Raw genomic sequence first — 20350 nt, 5'->3', positions numbered from 1 at the left:
GTCGCCTGGATGAACCTTTAGGCCTTGGTCATGGCTTCCGAAAAGGTTTTAACTTCACTTCCGGCCAGGGACCATTTGAGCCGACCAGGTTGAAGCCCAAACATCAGGGCGGCAAAGGCCACCGCGTCTTGTATGTCTGTGACCTTCAGCGATTCTTCATTTGCCTCTTTCCTGCCACAAATCGATGGATGGACAGGTCTTCCAATATCGAGAAGTCGGTAATGATTCCCGCGGGAAGCTCTTGGAACCAGTTAAGGGCGAGACCCTTAAGAGTGGTGGGAAAGTAACGATACCACGTGGCTTCGCAGCTGGTCTACACACTCATTTGGGCCTTGTAGGCGGCCATATGGTCATTCGGGTCGGGTACCCCCGCGAATTTCTCGATGAGGGGGGTCTTAATTTTCCCAGGGGTGGGAGTCCCCAGAATTTCTTGGCTGAATGGGATCATGAACTTAAGACCGCCACTACTTAACCAATGTTGTCTGGAGTGGGCTGAGTCGCCTTGCCCCTCTCGCTGATTGGATTTTTAGTTCAAGAGGTCTCGAGCGTCATACCCTTGGCTGAGGCGTTTCTGATAAGAAAATGCCTGGCGTCTTCGGGCATGCGCCTGGGGTCTCCCCTTGGAGACTTGGAAATGTGAGTTTCTTCGCGCTGGCGGGCCGACCCCTGGCGAGCCAATTTCTCCTTGGGCGAAACATGCTCGCCTCGACCTGACTTCTCCCTGTCTTGGCGACTAGGCTGCCTGGTATCGGATCGTTGCCGGCTAGGCGGATCCCCATGCGAGCGAGGATTGTGCTCTTCTCTTTGTGAACACACCAGGACGCGCTCTCTTGGCTCCGGCAGGTTGGGAGGGTTGAATGTGGTTTGCCCCTGTCGGAAGGCAGCCATCATATCCATGATATTGCACTGCAGAGTCTCCTGAAGCTGAGTCGTAATGAAGGCGATATCTGCTGGGAGCAGCGGTTGGGGGTCGGCATGCTGTATCTGCCGAGAAGGTGACCAACTATCCCCTTGGGAGGGCTCCTGGTTAGGGTCCATGGTTTGGACAGTGGGAGACCAACGAGCCGGGGAGGAATCTTGTCCGGATCTTCTGTTGTGCGGTGGCGAGAGGCCCCGTCTCGGACCTCTGAGCTTGGGCGGATTGTTGCTTGCCACGAGTGTTTTTGGTTGTTGGTGCCATTGCAGACTGGCAACGAAACCAGAGCTGATGCTGAGTAGCTAATGAAGTGAATATTACTGATTGGTGGCGAAATAACTTGTACTTTCCCCACAGACGGCGCCAAACTGTTTCTGCTTAGAAATTGAGTATGTTTAAAGTATGCTGATTAGGTACCGGGTCAGATCTCACAGTCCTGAGTCAATTGTCCGTACATCAAAATCCTGCAAAAGACAAGGTTAGACTGCCCCAGAGTTGGTTCTGGGATCGCCTCTCCGACGCTCAAGTCAGTTGATGATCAAGCTACAAATATAAAGTCTAGAGAGAGATGCTCTGGTTTGTTAGGTAAGAATTCAATACATGTTCATTAATGAGGGAACCAGGATTTATAGTGCTCCAAGGCCCCCAACTATCAAACCAGCTGGAAGACACTTATAGCTGGAAGGCACCCCTTGGGTGGGCTTCTTGAGGCTAAATCACCTGTTGGGCCTCTTATTTCTCATATTTGGGCCAAAGCTTAACATAAGCCCAAACAATGATCAATTTTATAGGAATTAAGTTATAATAACAATGATGTAGATAGAATTAATTTACTAGCAAACTATACTAGCTAAACAAGCTTTCGTTTAGAGAAAAAACCCTAAACAAGCTTTGGTTGCTAAGTGATATCCTAACCCTTCTTATGCAAGGGGACAATATCAACAAGTTCTTTTCTTTCTCAGAAAGGATAATTCTAGAGAGAAGGGCACTCCCTTCTCTCTAGGATTCTCTAAGTCCCCTCCCACCGCCTCTCTCAAAGACCCTCACACCGCTTCTCCTAACGCCTCGTCCTCCGCCTTTTCCAACGCTACTCCACTCGACTATCTCAGATCTGAAAATTTTCATCTATCACTCTTCGTTGGTGGGGCGATCTAACCGCCACGAAGACGAGTTGCCCCAGTCGATTGTTCTTCATCGACTCTGACCGTTGTCGCCAATGTCAGCCCACCTGCCGTGAGGTGGTTGCTCGGAGTCTGACCAGGTTTGTCTGACTAGACTTAGCCCAAAAAACGGTGTTTCACTGCACTTGTCTAAGACCCTAGCCGCCGTGTGGTGGTTGTTGCCATGATGAAAACAAATTTTTTTAGAAGATTTAAATCCTGTGTGCTTCTTTAGGATTTAGATCTTGTGTTATGTAGTTAGCTTCTCCTAAAAGCTTATTGTACTGCTTCCTAGTAAAGCTAGATCTAGGTTCTACTTATTTTTATTTTATGTATTTTGTATTTATTTCCTAGTGGTGTTCCTGAAATAGCGATTTTACTAATTGCTGTTCTAAGTGTTATTTTCCTGCGATAGGGATTTCTCTAGGACCTCCATGTACCAATTGAAAAAAAAAATCCTTCTCATACAAGGACTTAGTCTTACACATTGTACCAGTCAAGTCCATTAACTTGTTTCAACTAACTTCCTCTAAGTTTTACCTAAAATATTACATTAAACTCATAATTTCATTTTCTTGGAAATTCATGTGATCCACTTACATACTTTTTTCTTTCTTTTGTGAAGGGTACTTACGTACTATAAATAACCCCATATAAATAACCTTAGGGTAGCTTAGGCTTACAACTAGGCTCATCCTGTCTAAACTCAGCCTTACTACTCAACATAATAATGTCTTCGTACAACTTTGAAGCCCCATCTAAGCTATCCCAGCTTCCTCCTGAAGGACAATGGACTACTGGCTTTAATGACTGCTTCGAGGATCGCGATCATTGTAATACTAAAGCTCTATCCTTGTTTTGTTCTCTTCCCATTCATTTTCTTTTTGCCTCTTAGAAAATAATAATGGTCACAATTTTATTGTTTGCATTATGTTTTATTTTGCATTCAGTCTATGTATATGTAAGTATTCTATACTTAATTTCTCTATGTTATTGTAGGCCTCAAAACCTGTTTTTGCCCTTGCATCACCATGGGAGAGATTGCTGAAATCATTGATGGAGGCACTACATGTAAGCAAACTATTTGTATATCTTATCATCTTATTATGTGATCTTTTTCGAATTTGATGGTTGACCTTTTAGTTGCTCCCGATTCGTTGTAGGGAACCTTTGAATATGTCTCATTGCCGCTTATATATATTTATATATTATTTTATTCAATTAGTTGATCGTGAGACTAGCTATATCTATTATAATACTGTCTTAATGACATTAATTAAGCTGTCTAAAAGACTTTGAACAATAGCCAGCTCAAAGTGGATGTGAATATTATTTTCTGAATAACAAATTACAATCAAATTAGCTTGTTTTTGTTTCATCTAAATTTGTATTTTGATACAAGTGAATTATTTTAATCTCTATTATATAAGGCAACACATGGGAGACACCAAAAAAAGAAAAAGGAAAAAAAGAAAAAAAAAATAGAGGATAACTAACTGTTTCATTTGAATAATGAAAAGTAGGACATTTAAACTGAACATCAGTTTTTTGAGAAAATAAAATGTAAAAACAGTTTTTCTACCCAATTAATTTTATTTTCTACTTCATTTGTTATATACGACACGTTATCGCATGCATTGCATACATATAAGACTAGTATAAGAATAAAGAAACAATAATAACCATACCCCTATTTTATTTCTAAAAAAAAAAGAAGACTTGCGTTATGGTGAAGTATAACATCCATTTAATATTATTTCACCGAGTGGCCAAAATTTATAAAACTTATAATAAATTCTTGCTAATATAAATATCTATATAAAGTAAAAAAAAAAAAAAAATAGATATTGTTTCAATCTATATACCTAATTAATATGCCAAATTTCAATTAATTTTTTAATAATATGCAATTAAATATTTTAAGAGAAATTCTCAATGGTAGGCTCCTATCCTTGATAATTTCCAATGGTAGATTCAACTTTTTTTTTTTCTTCCCAGTGCTAGGCCTCTATTTTCCTAATTTACCCAAATGTAGCAATAATTAGACTTAAATATGAATTTCATATTTAATTTTAATACTTTGTTAAGTTTTGCCTAAACCCTACTAACCATGATTTATTTAGGTCAAAATATTTGTCTGGGTAACAAAAACAAATCTCGATTTATATCTTCACTTTCCCTCCAGCTTAACCCCCCCTTCCCATTATAGAACGTGTTGTCTTGTGACTATAACTCACCTCTGTTGTTCTTTTTTTCTATAAAGATCTGTGGGCAAATTCATCACTGTGTAATTTTTCTCTTGGGTATGTATTATATATTTAAAAAGTCATAGAATAGTGAATATTTCACTATATTAGAAAGCACATGAAAAATTTGCATACTAATAAGTAATAACTATATAAAATATACCAACATATGTTAGGATTCATCACAAAGATTAATGTTGACCTACTTTTTGACTTAAATAAAGCATGGTTAGTAGGACTTAGGAAAAACTTAAAATAAGTTTTAAAATTAAATATGAAATAAACGTTTAAGCCTCATTAATGCTATGTTTAGGTAAATTAGAAAAATTGGGGCCTAACAACGGGAAGAAAAAAAAGTTGAATATACCATTAAGAATTCTCAAGAATAAGAGGCCACTAGTGGGAATTTCACAAATATTAATGTATGGATAAAAAAAGCACAGTAAATCACAAAATGATAAGGATAATCTATACAAATATATGAAAACGTGTTTCTAAACAAGAAACTGTGCCAAGTGGCACCGTCTCTGAGAGTGTTTACTTCATGTATTAACATACAATAACAAATCATAAGAAGCATGATATAAGATTCGATCTCATGACTTCAACCTTATATCAAAGTATTAACCACTAAAGCAAATAATGCTTAATAAAGTAAAATATTAATAAATAAAAATTATAATTATATGGAACATAGTCCAAGCTTACAAACTAATTAATTATTAAAAAAAACAAATGTGGTATATTATGGCCGTGTGGATAACTATGAAAAACCTGCTCAATATTGGCCAAATGTTTTTGGTTCCTACTATAGGTTTGCCATGAACTTGGAATATTTGGAATTGTGAATTACTACCTCCATATTATTTTTTAATGGTTATACTTTTCCTTTTATAGTCAAAATTTCTACACTTTGATTTAAAATTTACGAAAATAAATATTAAAACACTATCATGTGTGATCTTATTAGATATCGTAAATTTATTTGAATGATATACTCCCATCGTTCTATAGAGTTTTTCCTATTTTCATTCACTTTTCAATTTTGCCAATGCACATGACTATGTTTTTCATCTATTTATTGTGAAGATTTTAAAAGATTATATCTATATTAATATATTAAAAGATGTGCCTAAGAAAATTTGTGTGTCACGTGGCACTCTCTCTAATGCAATTGTTTTATTTCCAAGTCACACCCTCAATTAAAAAATTAATGTTGTATATTTACAAAGTATCGAATACGTGATCGTTGAAATGAAAAGTTTAAACAGGAATCAGACATAACACCATTGTTTAGTATTTCAAAATTAAATATCATAAGGTTGTATAATTATATCTCATTAGAAGATTTACACAAGTAGTTAGATACCTAACCTTTTTATGATAACAAGAGACTATTGTAGATATAAACTCTTACTCCAATTCCATGTAGAAAGTTTATCTGTTGCTTTATCCCCAAACTTTAAGGGTTTTTTTTCAAAATATCATCAATTACTTATTATGTCATTACTTTAATTTTTCCTCACTAGAGAAAAAGAAATACAAAAAGTAACAACCAAGGGATCGACCGGGAGGCCGAAACATTCACTAATTTACTCATAAATAGTATCAAGATTTCAAAAAGAACCCCACATGATGACTACATGTGTTTTTTTCACCTTATTATTCTTAACTTTCCTATACTTTTTACTTTTTTTTTTTTTGAATTTTCCTTATTGTTCTAAACTTTATTAATTTTTCTTACTTCATTGAACTTTTCTAATTTCTATGAATTATTCTTATTTTTATAGAACAATTCTTCACTTTCCTTAACTTTTCTTCTTATTTATTCTGGATTTCTATACATGAACTTTATTCTACATCTTTATGAAAAAACAAACTTTTTCTAACTTTTCTTGACTTTTTTCTGAACTTCTTTTATTATTCGAAAAATTAAAAAATTAAGATTAACTGATTAAGGGAACATGCCCCCATTAACAAAAGAAATTCATATAAGGACCAAAAAAAACCAAGTGTACGTAGTTATCAATAAGCAATAGATGTGGTAGAATGTAAAATTTTGATTCCAACATGATTACAAGGTGCGGTTTTTCACAATGTATTTAACGTCTGACTTGACCATTGATCACTATTATATAAAAATATGAAGAAGATATAATAAAAGTAGCCTTTTAAGATAAACCTAATGGCATGCTTTCTATCATTCTTGTTTGTCATACTATAATAAGAACAATACGTGGTCATAGCAAAATATCAATGAGCCTGTGTGGCTAAATTTAGAAAAAGAAAAAAACTAAAGGATGGATTCTAGAGAAGAAGAAGAGAATAAATAGTTGATCATGGCTCAATATATTCACTTAATTCAGATGTACGGTATACTTTGTGCGTAGTACACCTAACTCCAGTCGCTTATATTAACTTTCTCGCATTTGGAAATCTCTAAGAGAGCGTTTGGTTCACATGATTCTGGTATCAGCTGTGGGTTTAGAATGAGCAAAACCCATACTTAGTGTTTGTTTTATTATTTAATAGATTTAAAATTCATATCTCAAACCCATAAAGTATGGGGTTTAGAAACCCAATGGGGGTGGGTTTGGCTCATACCAATACCTCTAGGTATTAAATAGAAGAAAAAATTTCATTCCCAAATAAAAACCAAACACATGATATTAGGTATCAAGTTCCAAAACTATACCACCTTGATTTCATTCCTCATTTTAAACTCATACCACTATGTGAACCAAACGCCCCCTATAACATAACTCAAATGAGCAATAATATAAACTTCGCGTAGACAATATCAATGTGCAAGGTTGCTGTATAAACAATAAAGTTTGTACTAATAATGTTATGGTTGCGTTATTACAAAACGTGTACAGCGAAGCAGAAAGCATGCTTCCGTTATGCTATACTTCCTTCAGGATGCCGAGCAATGTACGCGGCTGGGTATAGAAGAAGACTGAGAGAGATGTTTAAACTGCCAGAAGAGCCACATAATGATTGTCTTGTTCATGATTGTTGCTGCATTTGTGGCCTCACCCAAGAGTATCGTGAGCTTAAGAATCGTGGAGCAGATCCTTCTTTAGGTAATCTTACTCACCGCCCCAATGATTTTTAGTTGCATTGATAAAAAAAAAGATTTGAATGAAGTTGCATCCTTTTCATTTAAGGTACATCAGTAGCTAGTATTAGAAGATCTACGTAACATAGGTAGGGTAACATCTTAACAAGACTTTCTTTTTCTTTAGTGGGATTCTTTTGATTTTAACTCTATATATAGATCAGAGTTAAAGTAATTTGTCATAAAATACAATTCTCTAAAAGTTCTTGTTCCACTTATTTTTGCCGGAGAAGTCGTGGCTTACTCAACTACCTTAATCAAGAAATGTAACTCATTGTACATGTCACATGCAGTACTTTTTGCTCGTCTATGCATTTTTTTGATAGTCTGTTTAGTTTATTTGCTCATCTGAATCCCTCCAAATAAACAAAGATGCAATAAAGTAGTGTTGAGTGTGCGTCATGTTCAAACTACATCTAAATGTAAGATAAAAATTGTAACCTTAATTAGTATTGCATGCAAAATGATTTTTCTTGATAAATAATCTATCAAATCACATTACCTATAGTCCTACACTAGAGTTTATTTTTCAACAAAGCATTACAAAATATATCAAACTTGCAAAAGTTATAGTCGTGTTTAGTTTAAGACAAATCAAAATTGAAACATAATCTACAAGTTTTTTTTTTTTTTTTTGAAGGCCAAAAATCTAAAGCAAAGTGGTTAATTTTTTATATCAATACATTTTTGAGGCTCTTGCTAATAATTTTTTTTTATAATATAAATTATAAGAAAAGAACAGGAACTGCGTATATGTTCACATTGATCATGCAAGTGATGTTACTAAAATGCAAAATAGGTTGGGAAGGCAATATGGAGAAATGGAATGGAGAAGGACTGAAAGAGCCACCAATTCCCACCCGCATGGCTCGTTGCTAGCTCTGATTCCGTAAATATCTACCTCCTCAGTCCTCACGTTTATGATATAATGAATTTATGTCCATGTGATCTGCCACGGTCATGTTATGTACTTATAATATATCAAGCTTTAAACTTCGACGTATTGCGGGGTTTGTTTGGCGATGCAATCGTTGGTTGTATACCTCTGCAGCTTTCTTTTGCTCTTAAAAAGTGTCCTATGCATTGTATATACATAACTATGTTAAGCACTTCATAATTAAAGGTTGATTACTATGTATGTACTGTACAAGACAATGTTATCATATGTGTGCCAATAATTTAAGGTTGATTGCTGCATACTTTTTTTTTTGCTACGGAGTGGCTTAGTTACAAACAGAGATGGTAATAAGTCCAGGACCCTAAATGAATCCGTCCATATCCTACCTTAATCGAAGGGTATGGGTCTTAATTTCTTAAACCCTACGACTGTAAGGGTATGGTAAAGGTCCACTTCTCAAATACCCAGATCCTAACCACTGCCCAAACTAAATTTTTATTTATTTTTTTTTATTATTATTATTATATATATATATATTATATATATATATATATATATATTTATATATATTATATATATATATATATATATATATATATATATATATATATAATACAACATACTACCTCTTTATTTTTTTAGTTGGATCATTTGTTGTTTCACATTTGTCGAGACGATTCTTTGAACGTTAATATTTCTTATTGGGTGTAAGTAAAAATTACGAAAAAATGATATTTGGAATCCTCGCATTGCGATTTTCGAATCTAACAAGACCCCGCTTGACTATGTTTTTTCTTATAGTGTGAAATAGTTTAACAAAGTTGGTTGATGAATAGTGCCACAAAAACCAAATGTTGCAACTAAAAAATACAGAGGTAAACCCTTCTAGACAAAATTAAACCCTCAATCCTTTAACCTAGCCGTATATTCGCGGTCTCATCTTACCAATATCTCACTCTCTCGCTCTAAACTATTTTCTTTATTCATATTTGGATGTATGAGACTTTCGGGATGTGGAAATACTATGTATTCCTATGTAATATGTTTTTTGTGTGCTAATTGCCAACTTTATATCTGGAATTGTGTTTAACAATTATATATATATACGTGAAAATATAAGCGAAAATTTAATTTGTATTGGACCCATTTTGGACCCTCACCCTACGTCCCTACTACCTACCAAACCCTATGGAACCCTACGACTACGAGTAAGGCTCCTAAATTTTTTATCATATTGGTATACACTAGTAGAATAAATGCTTATTGTTGCTTTGATATCGGTTTTACCCATACGCAGCAATATATCATGTAAAAAGAAAAAGTAAAAATAGAAAAACCGCAGCAATATTGTTGCAACGGATATATTTTGAAAATTTTCTGAACCCAAAGCAGCATATATTGCAACGATTTCTTGGTAGAATCGCATCAATATATTACAAAAATATTTTTTTATAATATATTGTGCGGTTCTACTAAGAAATCGCAGCAATATATGCTGCTCTCATTTTCCCAAAACACTCACGCGGGTTTTCATTTTTTTCTCTTTGTCTTTCTCGACCCTCTCACAGTCTCTCTTTCTCTCCTCTCACACTTTCTGACACTCTCTCACACTCTAGTCTCCGGCGAAAGGGTATTCGAGTTTTCGGCGAGTGTTGTTTCCGATTTCCGCCGACGGGGTTCAGTCGAGTTTTCGGCGACAGGGTTTATTCGACTTTCCGGCGAGGGTTTTTTTCCGAATCTCCTACGCTTCTCCTCCGTATTTCCTTCACCGGCGCCACTCCTTCACCTCCGGCTCTTCTTCTCCGAATTTCCGGCGAAGGTTTGTCATATTAGGTTAGTTTTTTGTAATTTTTTTCTTAAGTAATAGTGTTTTAATGAAAAATTTGGCTTAAATTGTTGTTTGAAATGCTTAGAATAAAGTATATATATGATTAGTTATAAGATTTGAGTATTAAAAACTGATTTTGTGATGATTTTGCTTAAGTTTTTGTATGCCCTAAAATGTTATACGGGATTGTTTATGCTTAAGTTCTTATGATGTTTTTGCAATTCTTTATTTCAAGTGATATGCAATGCCTTTATATTGATAGACTCACCAATGGGATGGGAAGGAAAATCTAAGGAATGGTTTGGTACTTGTTTGGTGATAACTTGAAATCGCTTGAATGCCATTATTGTTTGGTGATGACTTGGAATCACTTGAATGCCATTGTTTTTATGTACATCATATTGCCTAGATACTCGTTCAAGACTTACTCATTAGGAGTAAGTCTTGAATAGTCCCCGTTTTGGGACTGTTCTTAAACGTCACATCTCACTGTGGTGGTGAATGTGTGTTGATTCTTTGATTCTAAGTGAAATACGGTTAGTCATTTTCCTAATTTGGTCTCCGGATACATATAAGATAAACAATTATCATTATCCTGTACTTGGAGAACTGGAGGGAAATGTTGCCGAATTTTACTTAGAATCGAAGATGATACATGCATTCACTAGTGGGATTGGACGTTTAAGGATGGGTTAGATTGGAGTGATATGGACCCAATGGAAGCATGCATTAAATACTAGTTTGTTGTGTTATATTTATGTGAATTTTTTAATTGTGAATAATTTTTTATGTATGTATGTATGGGGTTTTTTAGAAATGGATCGAAGTTGGATGTATAGAAAGCAGAATACGATGGAGTTCGTAGAAGGTGTGAATGAGTTTTGTAAACGTGTTGTAGAATATCAACAACTTACTTGCGAGGGATTTATTGTCCATGCGTTGATTGCTACAAGGTATGCATATGATTTCTGGTATTAGGACCATAAGGGATCATATTATTCGTCGTGGATTTAGGGTTGAGTATTATATTGGTTATGGCATGGTGAGAAGGGAAAATATACTCATGATAGGGTTAGTGTTGATGTTGGCACTAGTAACTCATTGGAAATTTATAAGTCGAATGTTAGGGTTGAGAATGAAGTTATGATTGAAGATCATGTTAGGATTGAAGATGATGATGTAGTGGGTGATGAAAATGACAACGAAGATAATAGTGACACTGAGGATGAAAAGTTTGGTGATGAGCGATTAGGTGAGATGTTGGAAGGGGTTCGTGACCATTTTAATAAGAGGCCACGGGTGTTTGACAATTTGTCTGAAGCTGTTGAGAAACCCCCTTATCCATGGTGTACAAAATACACTCAATTGAGTGGGGTTTTAACTCTTTTCAACATAAAAGCGAAACATAATTTGACTGATGTAGGCTTCACATAACTCTTAGAAGCTTTATAAGATATGTTTCCTGAGGGTAATTTATTACCAAAATCCACATACTATGCCAAAAAATTAATGTGTCCTTTGGGTTTGGAATATGAGCGGATCGATGCATGTCCGAATGATTGCTTGTTGTATCGAAATGAGTATCCAGACCTTTATGAATGCTCGAGGTGTGGTAAGTCCCACTACAAACTGTCGGATGGGGTTGAGCCCGGGCCGTGCAATACGGGTCCTTCTGCGAAATTGTCGAATGGGGTTGTGGTATCTTCCAGTTGTGCCAAGGTTCATGAGGCTCTTTTTTATCAAAAAAGATGGAAAAAACCTAAGATGACATGTTGATCGGAGAAAGAAAGATGGGATGCTTAGGCATCCAGCAAATTCTCCTCAATGGAAGGATATCGATTTCAGATATAGAGAATTTGGTCATAAGCTAGGAACTTGAGACTTACATTGTGTACGGACGGAATGAACCCTTACGGTACTTTGAGTAGTCAACATAGTACACTACAAAAAAAAGTCCATTTAGAGACGGACAAAATCCGTCCCTAAATAGGTCAAAGCCGTCGCTATATGGGCTTAGAGACGGATTTAGAGACGGATATTGTCCCTCTCTAAAACCCTTGTCGCTAATTCGAGTTAGAGACGGATTTTAAAAATCCGTCTCTAAAGTTTAGAGACGGGTTTTGGAAATCCGTCTCTAAGCTTAGAGACGGATTTAGGAAATCCGTCTCTAAGCTGAGACGGATTTTCGAAATCCGTCTCTAAACTTAGAGACGGATTTTGGAAATCCGTCTCTAATCCCTTAAGTAAACCCGGTTCAGCTCTACAAGGGAAAGGATAAGAAGACTTCACAGTCGCAAGAATCGCTATTCGTAGGAATCGAACTTGTAACCTCAAAGAAACGAGAAGAAGCACCAACCAACTACACCAAATATAACTTGTATACTTCTCTACATAATATTGGTAATATGTAGAAGAAATATTAGAGACGGATTCAAAAATCCGTCCCTAATTTAGAGACGGATTTTCAAATCCGTCCCTAAATTAGAGACGGATTTTAAAATCCGTCTCTAATTTAGAGACGGATTTTTAAAATCCGTCCCTAAATTCAAGAAGCGCAATAAAATATTCATATTTGAATTTAGAGACGGATTTTTAGAATCCGTCTCTAAATTTAGAGACGGATTTTAAAATCCGTCCCTAAATTAGAGACGGATTCTAAAAATCCGTCCCTAAATTAGAAACGGCTTTTGAAAATCCGTCTCCAAATTAAATACGTACAATAAAATATTCATATGTAAATTTAGAGACAGATTTTTTAAATCCGTCTCTAACTTTAGAGACGGATTTTTAAATCCGTCTCTAACTTTAGGGACGGATTATCAATATCCGTCCCTAAGTTAGAGACGGATTTTCAAAATCCGTCCCTAAGTTAGAGACGGATTTTCAAAATCCGTCTCTAAATTTATTTCGAGACGGATTTTAAAAAATCCGTCTCTAATTTAGGGACGGATTTTTAAAATCCGTCCCTAAAGTTAGAGACGGATTTTTAAAATCCGTCTCTAATTTAGGGACGGATTTTTAAAATCCGTCCCTAAAGTTAGAGACGGATTTTAAAATCCGTCTCTAATTTAGAGACGGATTTAAAAAATCCGTCTCAAAATAAATTTAGAGACGGATTATCAATATTCCGGCTCTAAATTAGAAACGGATATATATCCGTCTCCAAAAATCCGTCGCTATATAAGCTTTTTTTTGTAGTGGTACTTGGCCTGTTATTTTAGTGATATACAGCCTTCCTCCATGGTTGTGCATGAAGCGAAAATATATTATGTTATCTCTCTTAATTTCTGGGCCTAAGCAGCCGAGAAATGATATAGACATCTAACTTACACCTCTCATTGAAGATCTCAAAAAGATGTGGGATGAAGGTGTTATGGTGTTTGATGCGTATTCTAATAAAGATTTCAGGCTTCGTGCTATGCTATTTTGTACTTTAAATGGTTATCTTGCTTATGGGAATTTTTCGGTATAAGGTCAAAGGAAAAAAGGCATGTCCCATTTGTGAGAATGGTATGGAAGCTACACATTTGCCACATTGTGAGAAACATGTCTATATCATTAATAGGAAATTGCTACATAGTTCTCATCCATATCAAAAGAAAAAAGCATTATTTAACGGGTTTGTTGAAAATGCTCCAGCTCCTAGACCGTTAACCGAAAAAGAAGTTTATAATCGTGTTAAGGGGATAGTAACAATATTTGGTAAGGGGGTTAAACCTTCGGAAGACGATGGTGTCATTTGGAAAGAGAGTCTATATTCTGGAGACTTCCTTACTGGAAATACTTACCAGTTAAACATTGTCTCGACGTAATGCATATTGAAAAAAATGTCTTTGATGCAATTATCTGTACTCTGCTGAATATGCCGGGAAAGACTAAGGATGGTATGAAGATTTGTAGAGATATGGAGAAATTGAATATTCGGCCTAATTTATGGCCAAACGTTAAGGAAAAAGCTAAGAAAGGAAAGAGAACAACAATGTATTTGCCTCCAACAAGTCATACATTCTCTACGAAAGAGAACGATTGTTCTCTGAGTGCTTATATGGTATTAAGGTTCCCACTGGATACTCATCTAACATGAGAAGACTTGTTTCTATGACTGATCTGAAGTTAATTAGGGTTGAAGTCCCATGACTGTCATGTGATGATGCAAGTGTTTTTGCTAATTGCAATATGCGGGATTCTTCCAAAACATGTCAGGCTTGTTATCACGAGGTTGTGTTCATTTTTCAATACCATATGCAACCAGGTACTTGATCCTGATAAGTTGGATGCTTTGCAAAATGAGGTGGTGATCACACTTTGCCAATTTGAGATGTATTTTCCACCTTCTTTTTTTGACATTATGGTTCACTTAGTCCTTCATTTGGTAAGGGAGATTAAACTGTGTGGTCCTGCATTTTTAAGATGGATATACCCTTTTGAGAGACATATGGGTTCTTTGAAAAAGAAAGTGAAGAATCCAGCAAGACCAGAGGCGAGTATTATTCAAGGAACAATTGCCGAAGAGGTTGGAGGATATTGTTCTTCTTATTTTGCTAAGGTTGTGACGATAGGTCTTCCAAAGTCCAGACACGAGGGTAGATTAGAAGGCAAGGGTGGGTCGGAATGCGACATATTTTAGCATCATTGAGTGCGTTGAATAAAGTTCATCTTTTTGTGTTACACCATGTTACTGAAGTTAATCGATACTTAGAGAGACATATCCGTGAATTGCGCCACAAAAGTTCGTCAAAAGGGGAGAGGGTGTTGATGAATGAGCATAACAAGTCTTTTATTGACTGGTTCCACAATAAATTAATTGATGAATTGTCTGCAAAACATCATAATCATATCAACAAAACATCTAAACCCTAATCCATACTTTCACCTTAACCCTAGATAATAAACTGCTCACTGATGGATTCTAAGCAATTAAACATAAAATTTATGACTAATCTATGGTTAAAAATGATTAAGAGATAATTAATCTAATAGAAATAACAATTATGAGACTATAAGAATGAAGAACTAATAATAAGAAGAACAAGAACAACTACAAAATGATGAAATAAAAACTGAAACTTGAAATTAAATTGAATGAAAACTACCTTTAATGTTGTAGGAATCACAAACTATGATCAATGAATCTCAAATCTAGATAGACAAAAATAAAATGTTTTTCTCTCCAATATAAACCCTAGAATAACTCTCTTAAAACTATAATAAAGCATAAGTTTTTCTAAAAACAAAACTATCGTCTTTCAATTGCCTCAAAATTTTTCTTTTGCGGATTCGAATGGTGCGGGCGCACCAAGAGGAGGTGCGGGCGCACCAAACCCTCCTATCTCAAAACCAAAATTTGTCGTCAAATGGTGCGGGCGCACCAAAATGAGGTGTAGGAGCACCAAACTTTCTGTTCTGGTCGGACAGTTCAACTTAAAACGAGCATAACTTCTTCGTTTTATATCCAAATCAAGCTTATGACCAGTCGTTGGAAAGATATCGAAGTGAGCTTTCACCTCCAACTGAAATTACCTTCATCCAATTTGTATTTGGAAACTTGTGTCCATTTGAAGTTCTTTATATAAGATTTTATGGCACTATATGCTCCTTTGTACGGGCAGACATGGGGCACGGTGTAAGCACACCATTTCTCAACGTGTGCTCGATTTTCATTGCTTTATTTTTCCAACTCTACAAGTCATATCCATCTTAGGTATTTCCACCTATATTAAGAATATAAAACATGGTGAAAGCAAATGTACTAGAAATTTGGTAAAAAATGACTAAAAGATCTAGTAAAATATCACTATGATCAAGAATGGTCAAGTGTATGAAATAGAATGGGAAATGGAGAAGAAAGAGGGAAGAAAGGGGAGAAGAGGATCAAAATGAGCTAAAAGGCGGCCGTAAAGTGCGTTAAAACGCACTTATCAGTGTCCTTTATACAAATAATTATCTTATATACATGTGCTTTATACAAATAATTATCATATATACATGTGGTTTATTCAAATAATATCTTACATAATTAATTAGAACTTTATACGTTGTTGTTAGGACAAGATTCCATGTCGATTGTATTTGATAGATCCAACTAGTGGAGAGACTTGTCTAGTGGCAAATGCATAATCTTATGCTTTTGATGAGATCACTACAGTTCATGGGTCTAGAATGATGAATGATCACCTTGAAGTGAAAATTCATCGTTTTGTAGAGGAATATAGTCATTTTCCACTACCTATCCCCGTCTCTGCATATAAGATCGACACTACAACTACTGCTTTGGGTACATGGGTGCAATGGCCAAAACATTCAGTGCAAATGTTAGGTGATGAGGTAATTGTTTAAATCTTATCCATTTTTGTAAAAATAATAGCATTCAATTTAAAATTTTCATAATCTTATGCGCATTCTAAAAAATAATTATTAGATTACATCGACACCTAAAAAACAAAAAGGGATTTTAGGGGAGGCTGTAAGATCTTCTAGCCAGCTGCTTTAGCCGGTTCGACTTCTTATTATAGTCCAGTTATCGATGATCGATCGTTCTTGGACTCCCTCACTAAAGACTATAGGGAGTTAGCAGATACGCTTGCCCTTACCATGGCAGACGATGATGTTGTTGGTGTTACCTTGTCGAGCTCCTTGTTCCATTATTCAGGAGATGATAGACCGATTATCTGACCAAGGAGGATATTGGTCAGTTTCTGAAAGGAGAGATGATTAATACTTCTATTATCCAAGTGTACATGAGGTGACAATAATCAAAGTTATGATTATTTTTTTTACATTTCATTATATGGTAGTTGTATTTTTCACATAAAATTTACTTTTGCCAATGAGTTTTTAGAGCTGCGCGGTCTGACTTGGATGGATTTGGGGATGCTATTGGACGTGTTTGTTGGATGTGTCCGAAGAGTACCGCGGATGTGCGTGCATCTTAGGATGTAATTACTTACATTCAGCATGTTATGACGAGATCCATCGTTCTTGGTGCTAGTATCATCTTCGCGCCAATCTTTCAAGAGTAATATTTTATCTTAATATATAGTTTTACAAATATTGATTGTTGCATGATATGTGATTTCTTTTAGTATTATTGTTATTCAATCTTGTAATAGCCGTCATTGGATGCTCCTTGTCATATGTCCCTTGTCCGGGATAGCTTATACCTTAATTCGTTTCCGCTAGCTTTCACAAGGAGCAGAAGTTAAAGATTAGAACGCCTATGATAGTGTAAGTTGATCAGTTTGCTATACTTTAAATGAATTGAGATTATAACATACAAAAATTTAAGACTAAATCATTTGATGTTGTGTTATGTAGTGCTTTTAGGAGGTTTCAGTTGAGCGGCAACAAAGTTCGTCAGGAGGAGCTTTTGTGGAAACATGTTGAGGTATAATAGAATTGTTTGATTCAATTAAAAGCATACGTTATTCTCATTATACGGTAAATTTTCTCATTTTCTTAAAACTATTGATAAAGTGCCCGCAACAACAAGGAGGCACGAAGTGCAGTTATTTTGTCATGCGATACATTTTTGACATACTCGCTTCATATTTTGGTTCGGAGGATTTCGACGAAGTAAGTTTTTGTTTACTTATAAAGTTATAATTATTCACTTCATATTTTATATATTTAACTATTTGAGACTAACTTTGGTAAATTATTTTCAGGTTGCTCGTACCTTTATCCATGATCCTTATACGGAAGATCAAATCAATGAGGTGAAGAATAAGTGGGCAAGATACTGTATTGATGAGTGCATTGCGTAGCTTAGTTAGTTAATGTTAATTTTCTTTGTTTTTCTAACTTTAGAAGAATATATATAAATTATTGTAACTTGTACCAACCAACATTATCGTAGTGATTTGGATTTCATGATATATATGTATGTATGTATGTATGTATGTACGTACGTACGTACGTACATACGTACGTATGTAGGTCTGTATGTACGTATGTAGATATGTATGTATGTACGTATGTATGTATGTACGTATGTATGTATGTACGTATCTATGTATGTACGTATGTATGTATGTACGTATGTATGTATGTATGTATGTATGTACGTATGTACGTATGTACGTATGTACGTATGTACGTACGTATGTATGTATGTACGTACGTACGTATGTATGTATGTACGTATGTACGTACGTACGTACGTATGTACGTACGTATGTACGTATGTATGTATGTACGTATGTACGTACGTACGTACGTATGTATGTATGTATGTATGTATGTATGTATGTATGTATGTATGTATGTATGTATGTATGTATGTATGTATGTATGTATGTATGTATGTATGTAGGTATGTATGTATGTACGTATGTATGTACGTATGTATGTATGTATGTATGTATGTATGTATGTATGTATGTACGTACGTATGTATGTACGTACGTACGTATGTACGTACGTACGTATGTACGTACGTATGTACGTACGTATGTATGTATGTATGTATGTACGTATGTATGTATGTATGTATGTATGTTTGTATGTATGTATGTATGTATGTATGTATGTATGTATGTATGTATGTATGTATGTATGTATGTATGTATGTATGTATGTATGTATGTATGTATGTATGTATGTATGTACGTATGTATGTACGTATGTATGTACGTATGTATGTAGGTAGGTATGTACGTACGTATGTACGTACGTAGGTATGTACGTACGTATGTATGTACGTACGTACGTAGGTACGTACGTATGTAGGTACGTACGTACGTACGTACGTATGTACGTACGTACGTACGTACGTAGGTACGTACGTATGTACGTATGTCTGTACGTACGTACGTATGTCTGTATGTACGTATTACGTACGTATGTATGTACGTATTACGTACGTACGTATGTACGTACGTACGTATGTACGTACGTACGTATGTATGTAAGTAGGTACGTATGTATGTACGTATGTACGTAGGTATGTACGTATGTATGTAGGTATGTACGTATGTATGTATGTATGTATGTATGTATGTATGTATGTATGTATGTATGTATGTATGTATGTATGTATGTATGTATGTATGTACGTATGTATGTATGTATGTATGTACGTATGTACGTATGTATGTATGTATGTATGTACGTATGTATGTACGTACGTATGTATGTAGGTATGTACGTATGTATGTATGTATGTATGTATGTATGTATGTATGTATGTATGTATGTATGTATGTATGTATGTATGTATGTATGTATGTATGTATGTATGTATGTATGTAGGTATGTATGTATGTATGTATGTATGTATGTATGTATGTATGTATGTATGTATGTATGTATGTATGTACGTACGTATGTTAGTTGTATGTATGTATGTATGTATGTATGTAGTACGTACGTACGTATGTATGTATGTATGTATGTATGTACGTACGTACGTACGTATGTATGTAGGTATGTATGTATGTATGTATGTATGTATGTATGTATGTATGTATGTATGTATGTATGTATGTAGGTACGTATATACGTATGTCTGTACGTACGTACGTATGTCTGTATGTACGTATTACGTACGTACGTATGTACGTACGTATGTATGTACGTATTACGTACGTACGTACGTATGTATGTATGTATGTATGTATGTATGTATGTATGTATGTATGTATGTATGTATGTATGTATGTATGTATGTATGTATGTATGTATGTATGTATGTACGTACGTATGTAGGTATGTATATACGTATGTATGTACGTATGTATGTAGGTAGGTATGTACGTACGTATGTACGTACGTATGTATGTACGTAGGTACGTACGTATGTACGTATGTCTGTACGTACGTACGTATGTCTGTATGTACGTACGTATGTCTGTATGTATGTACGTATTACGTACGTACGTATGTACGTACGTACGTATGTACGTACGTATGTATGTATGTAAGTAGGTACGTATGTATGTACGTATGTATGTATGTATGTACGTATGTATGTACGTATGTATGTATGTATGTATGTATGTATGTATGTATGTATGTATGTATGTATGTATGTATGTATGTATGTATGTATGTATGTATGTAGGTAGGTATGTATGTAGGTAGGTATGTATGTATGTATGTATGTATGTATGTATGTATGTATGTACGTATGTACGTAAGTACGTATGTACGTATGTACGTATGTACGTATGTATGTATGTACG

The 20350-nt window shown here is 35.1% G+C and overlaps 1 protein-coding gene across 2 annotated transcripts; it reads left to right on the top strand.

The window, feature by feature from the left end:
• The first annotated feature begins 2636 nt into the window (after window positions 1-2636).
• LOC125499072 (protein PLANT CADMIUM RESISTANCE 7-like) lies at window positions 2637-8642 on the top strand. 2 transcript variants are annotated; one of them, XM_048647495.2, is made up of 4 exons: window positions 2637-2909; window positions 3076-3147; window positions 7202-7408; window positions 8176-8642. In XM_048647495.2, exons 1-4 carry the CDS (start codon window positions 2807-2809, stop codon window positions 8334-8336), a joined length of 543 nt encoding a protein of 180 aa, XP_048503452.1. In that variant the 5' UTR covers window positions 2637-2806; the 3' UTR covers window positions 8337-8642. The 2 variants fall into 2 exon arrangements, with proteins under 2 accessions (XP_048503452.1, XP_048503453.1); XM_048647496.2 differs by having other exon boundaries at window positions 2673-2909; window positions 8243-8642.
• Window positions 8643-20350: the final 11708 nt, after the last annotated feature.

Source organism: Beta vulgaris, chromosome 6 (assembly GCF_026745355.1).
Source record: "Beta vulgaris subsp. vulgaris cultivar EL10 chromosome 6, EL10.2, whole genome shotgun sequence".
Lineage (NCBI taxonomy): Eukaryota > Viridiplantae > Streptophyta > Magnoliopsida > Caryophyllales > Amaranthaceae > Beta > Beta vulgaris.
This window is presented reverse-complemented; position numbering and strand designations above follow the sequence as displayed.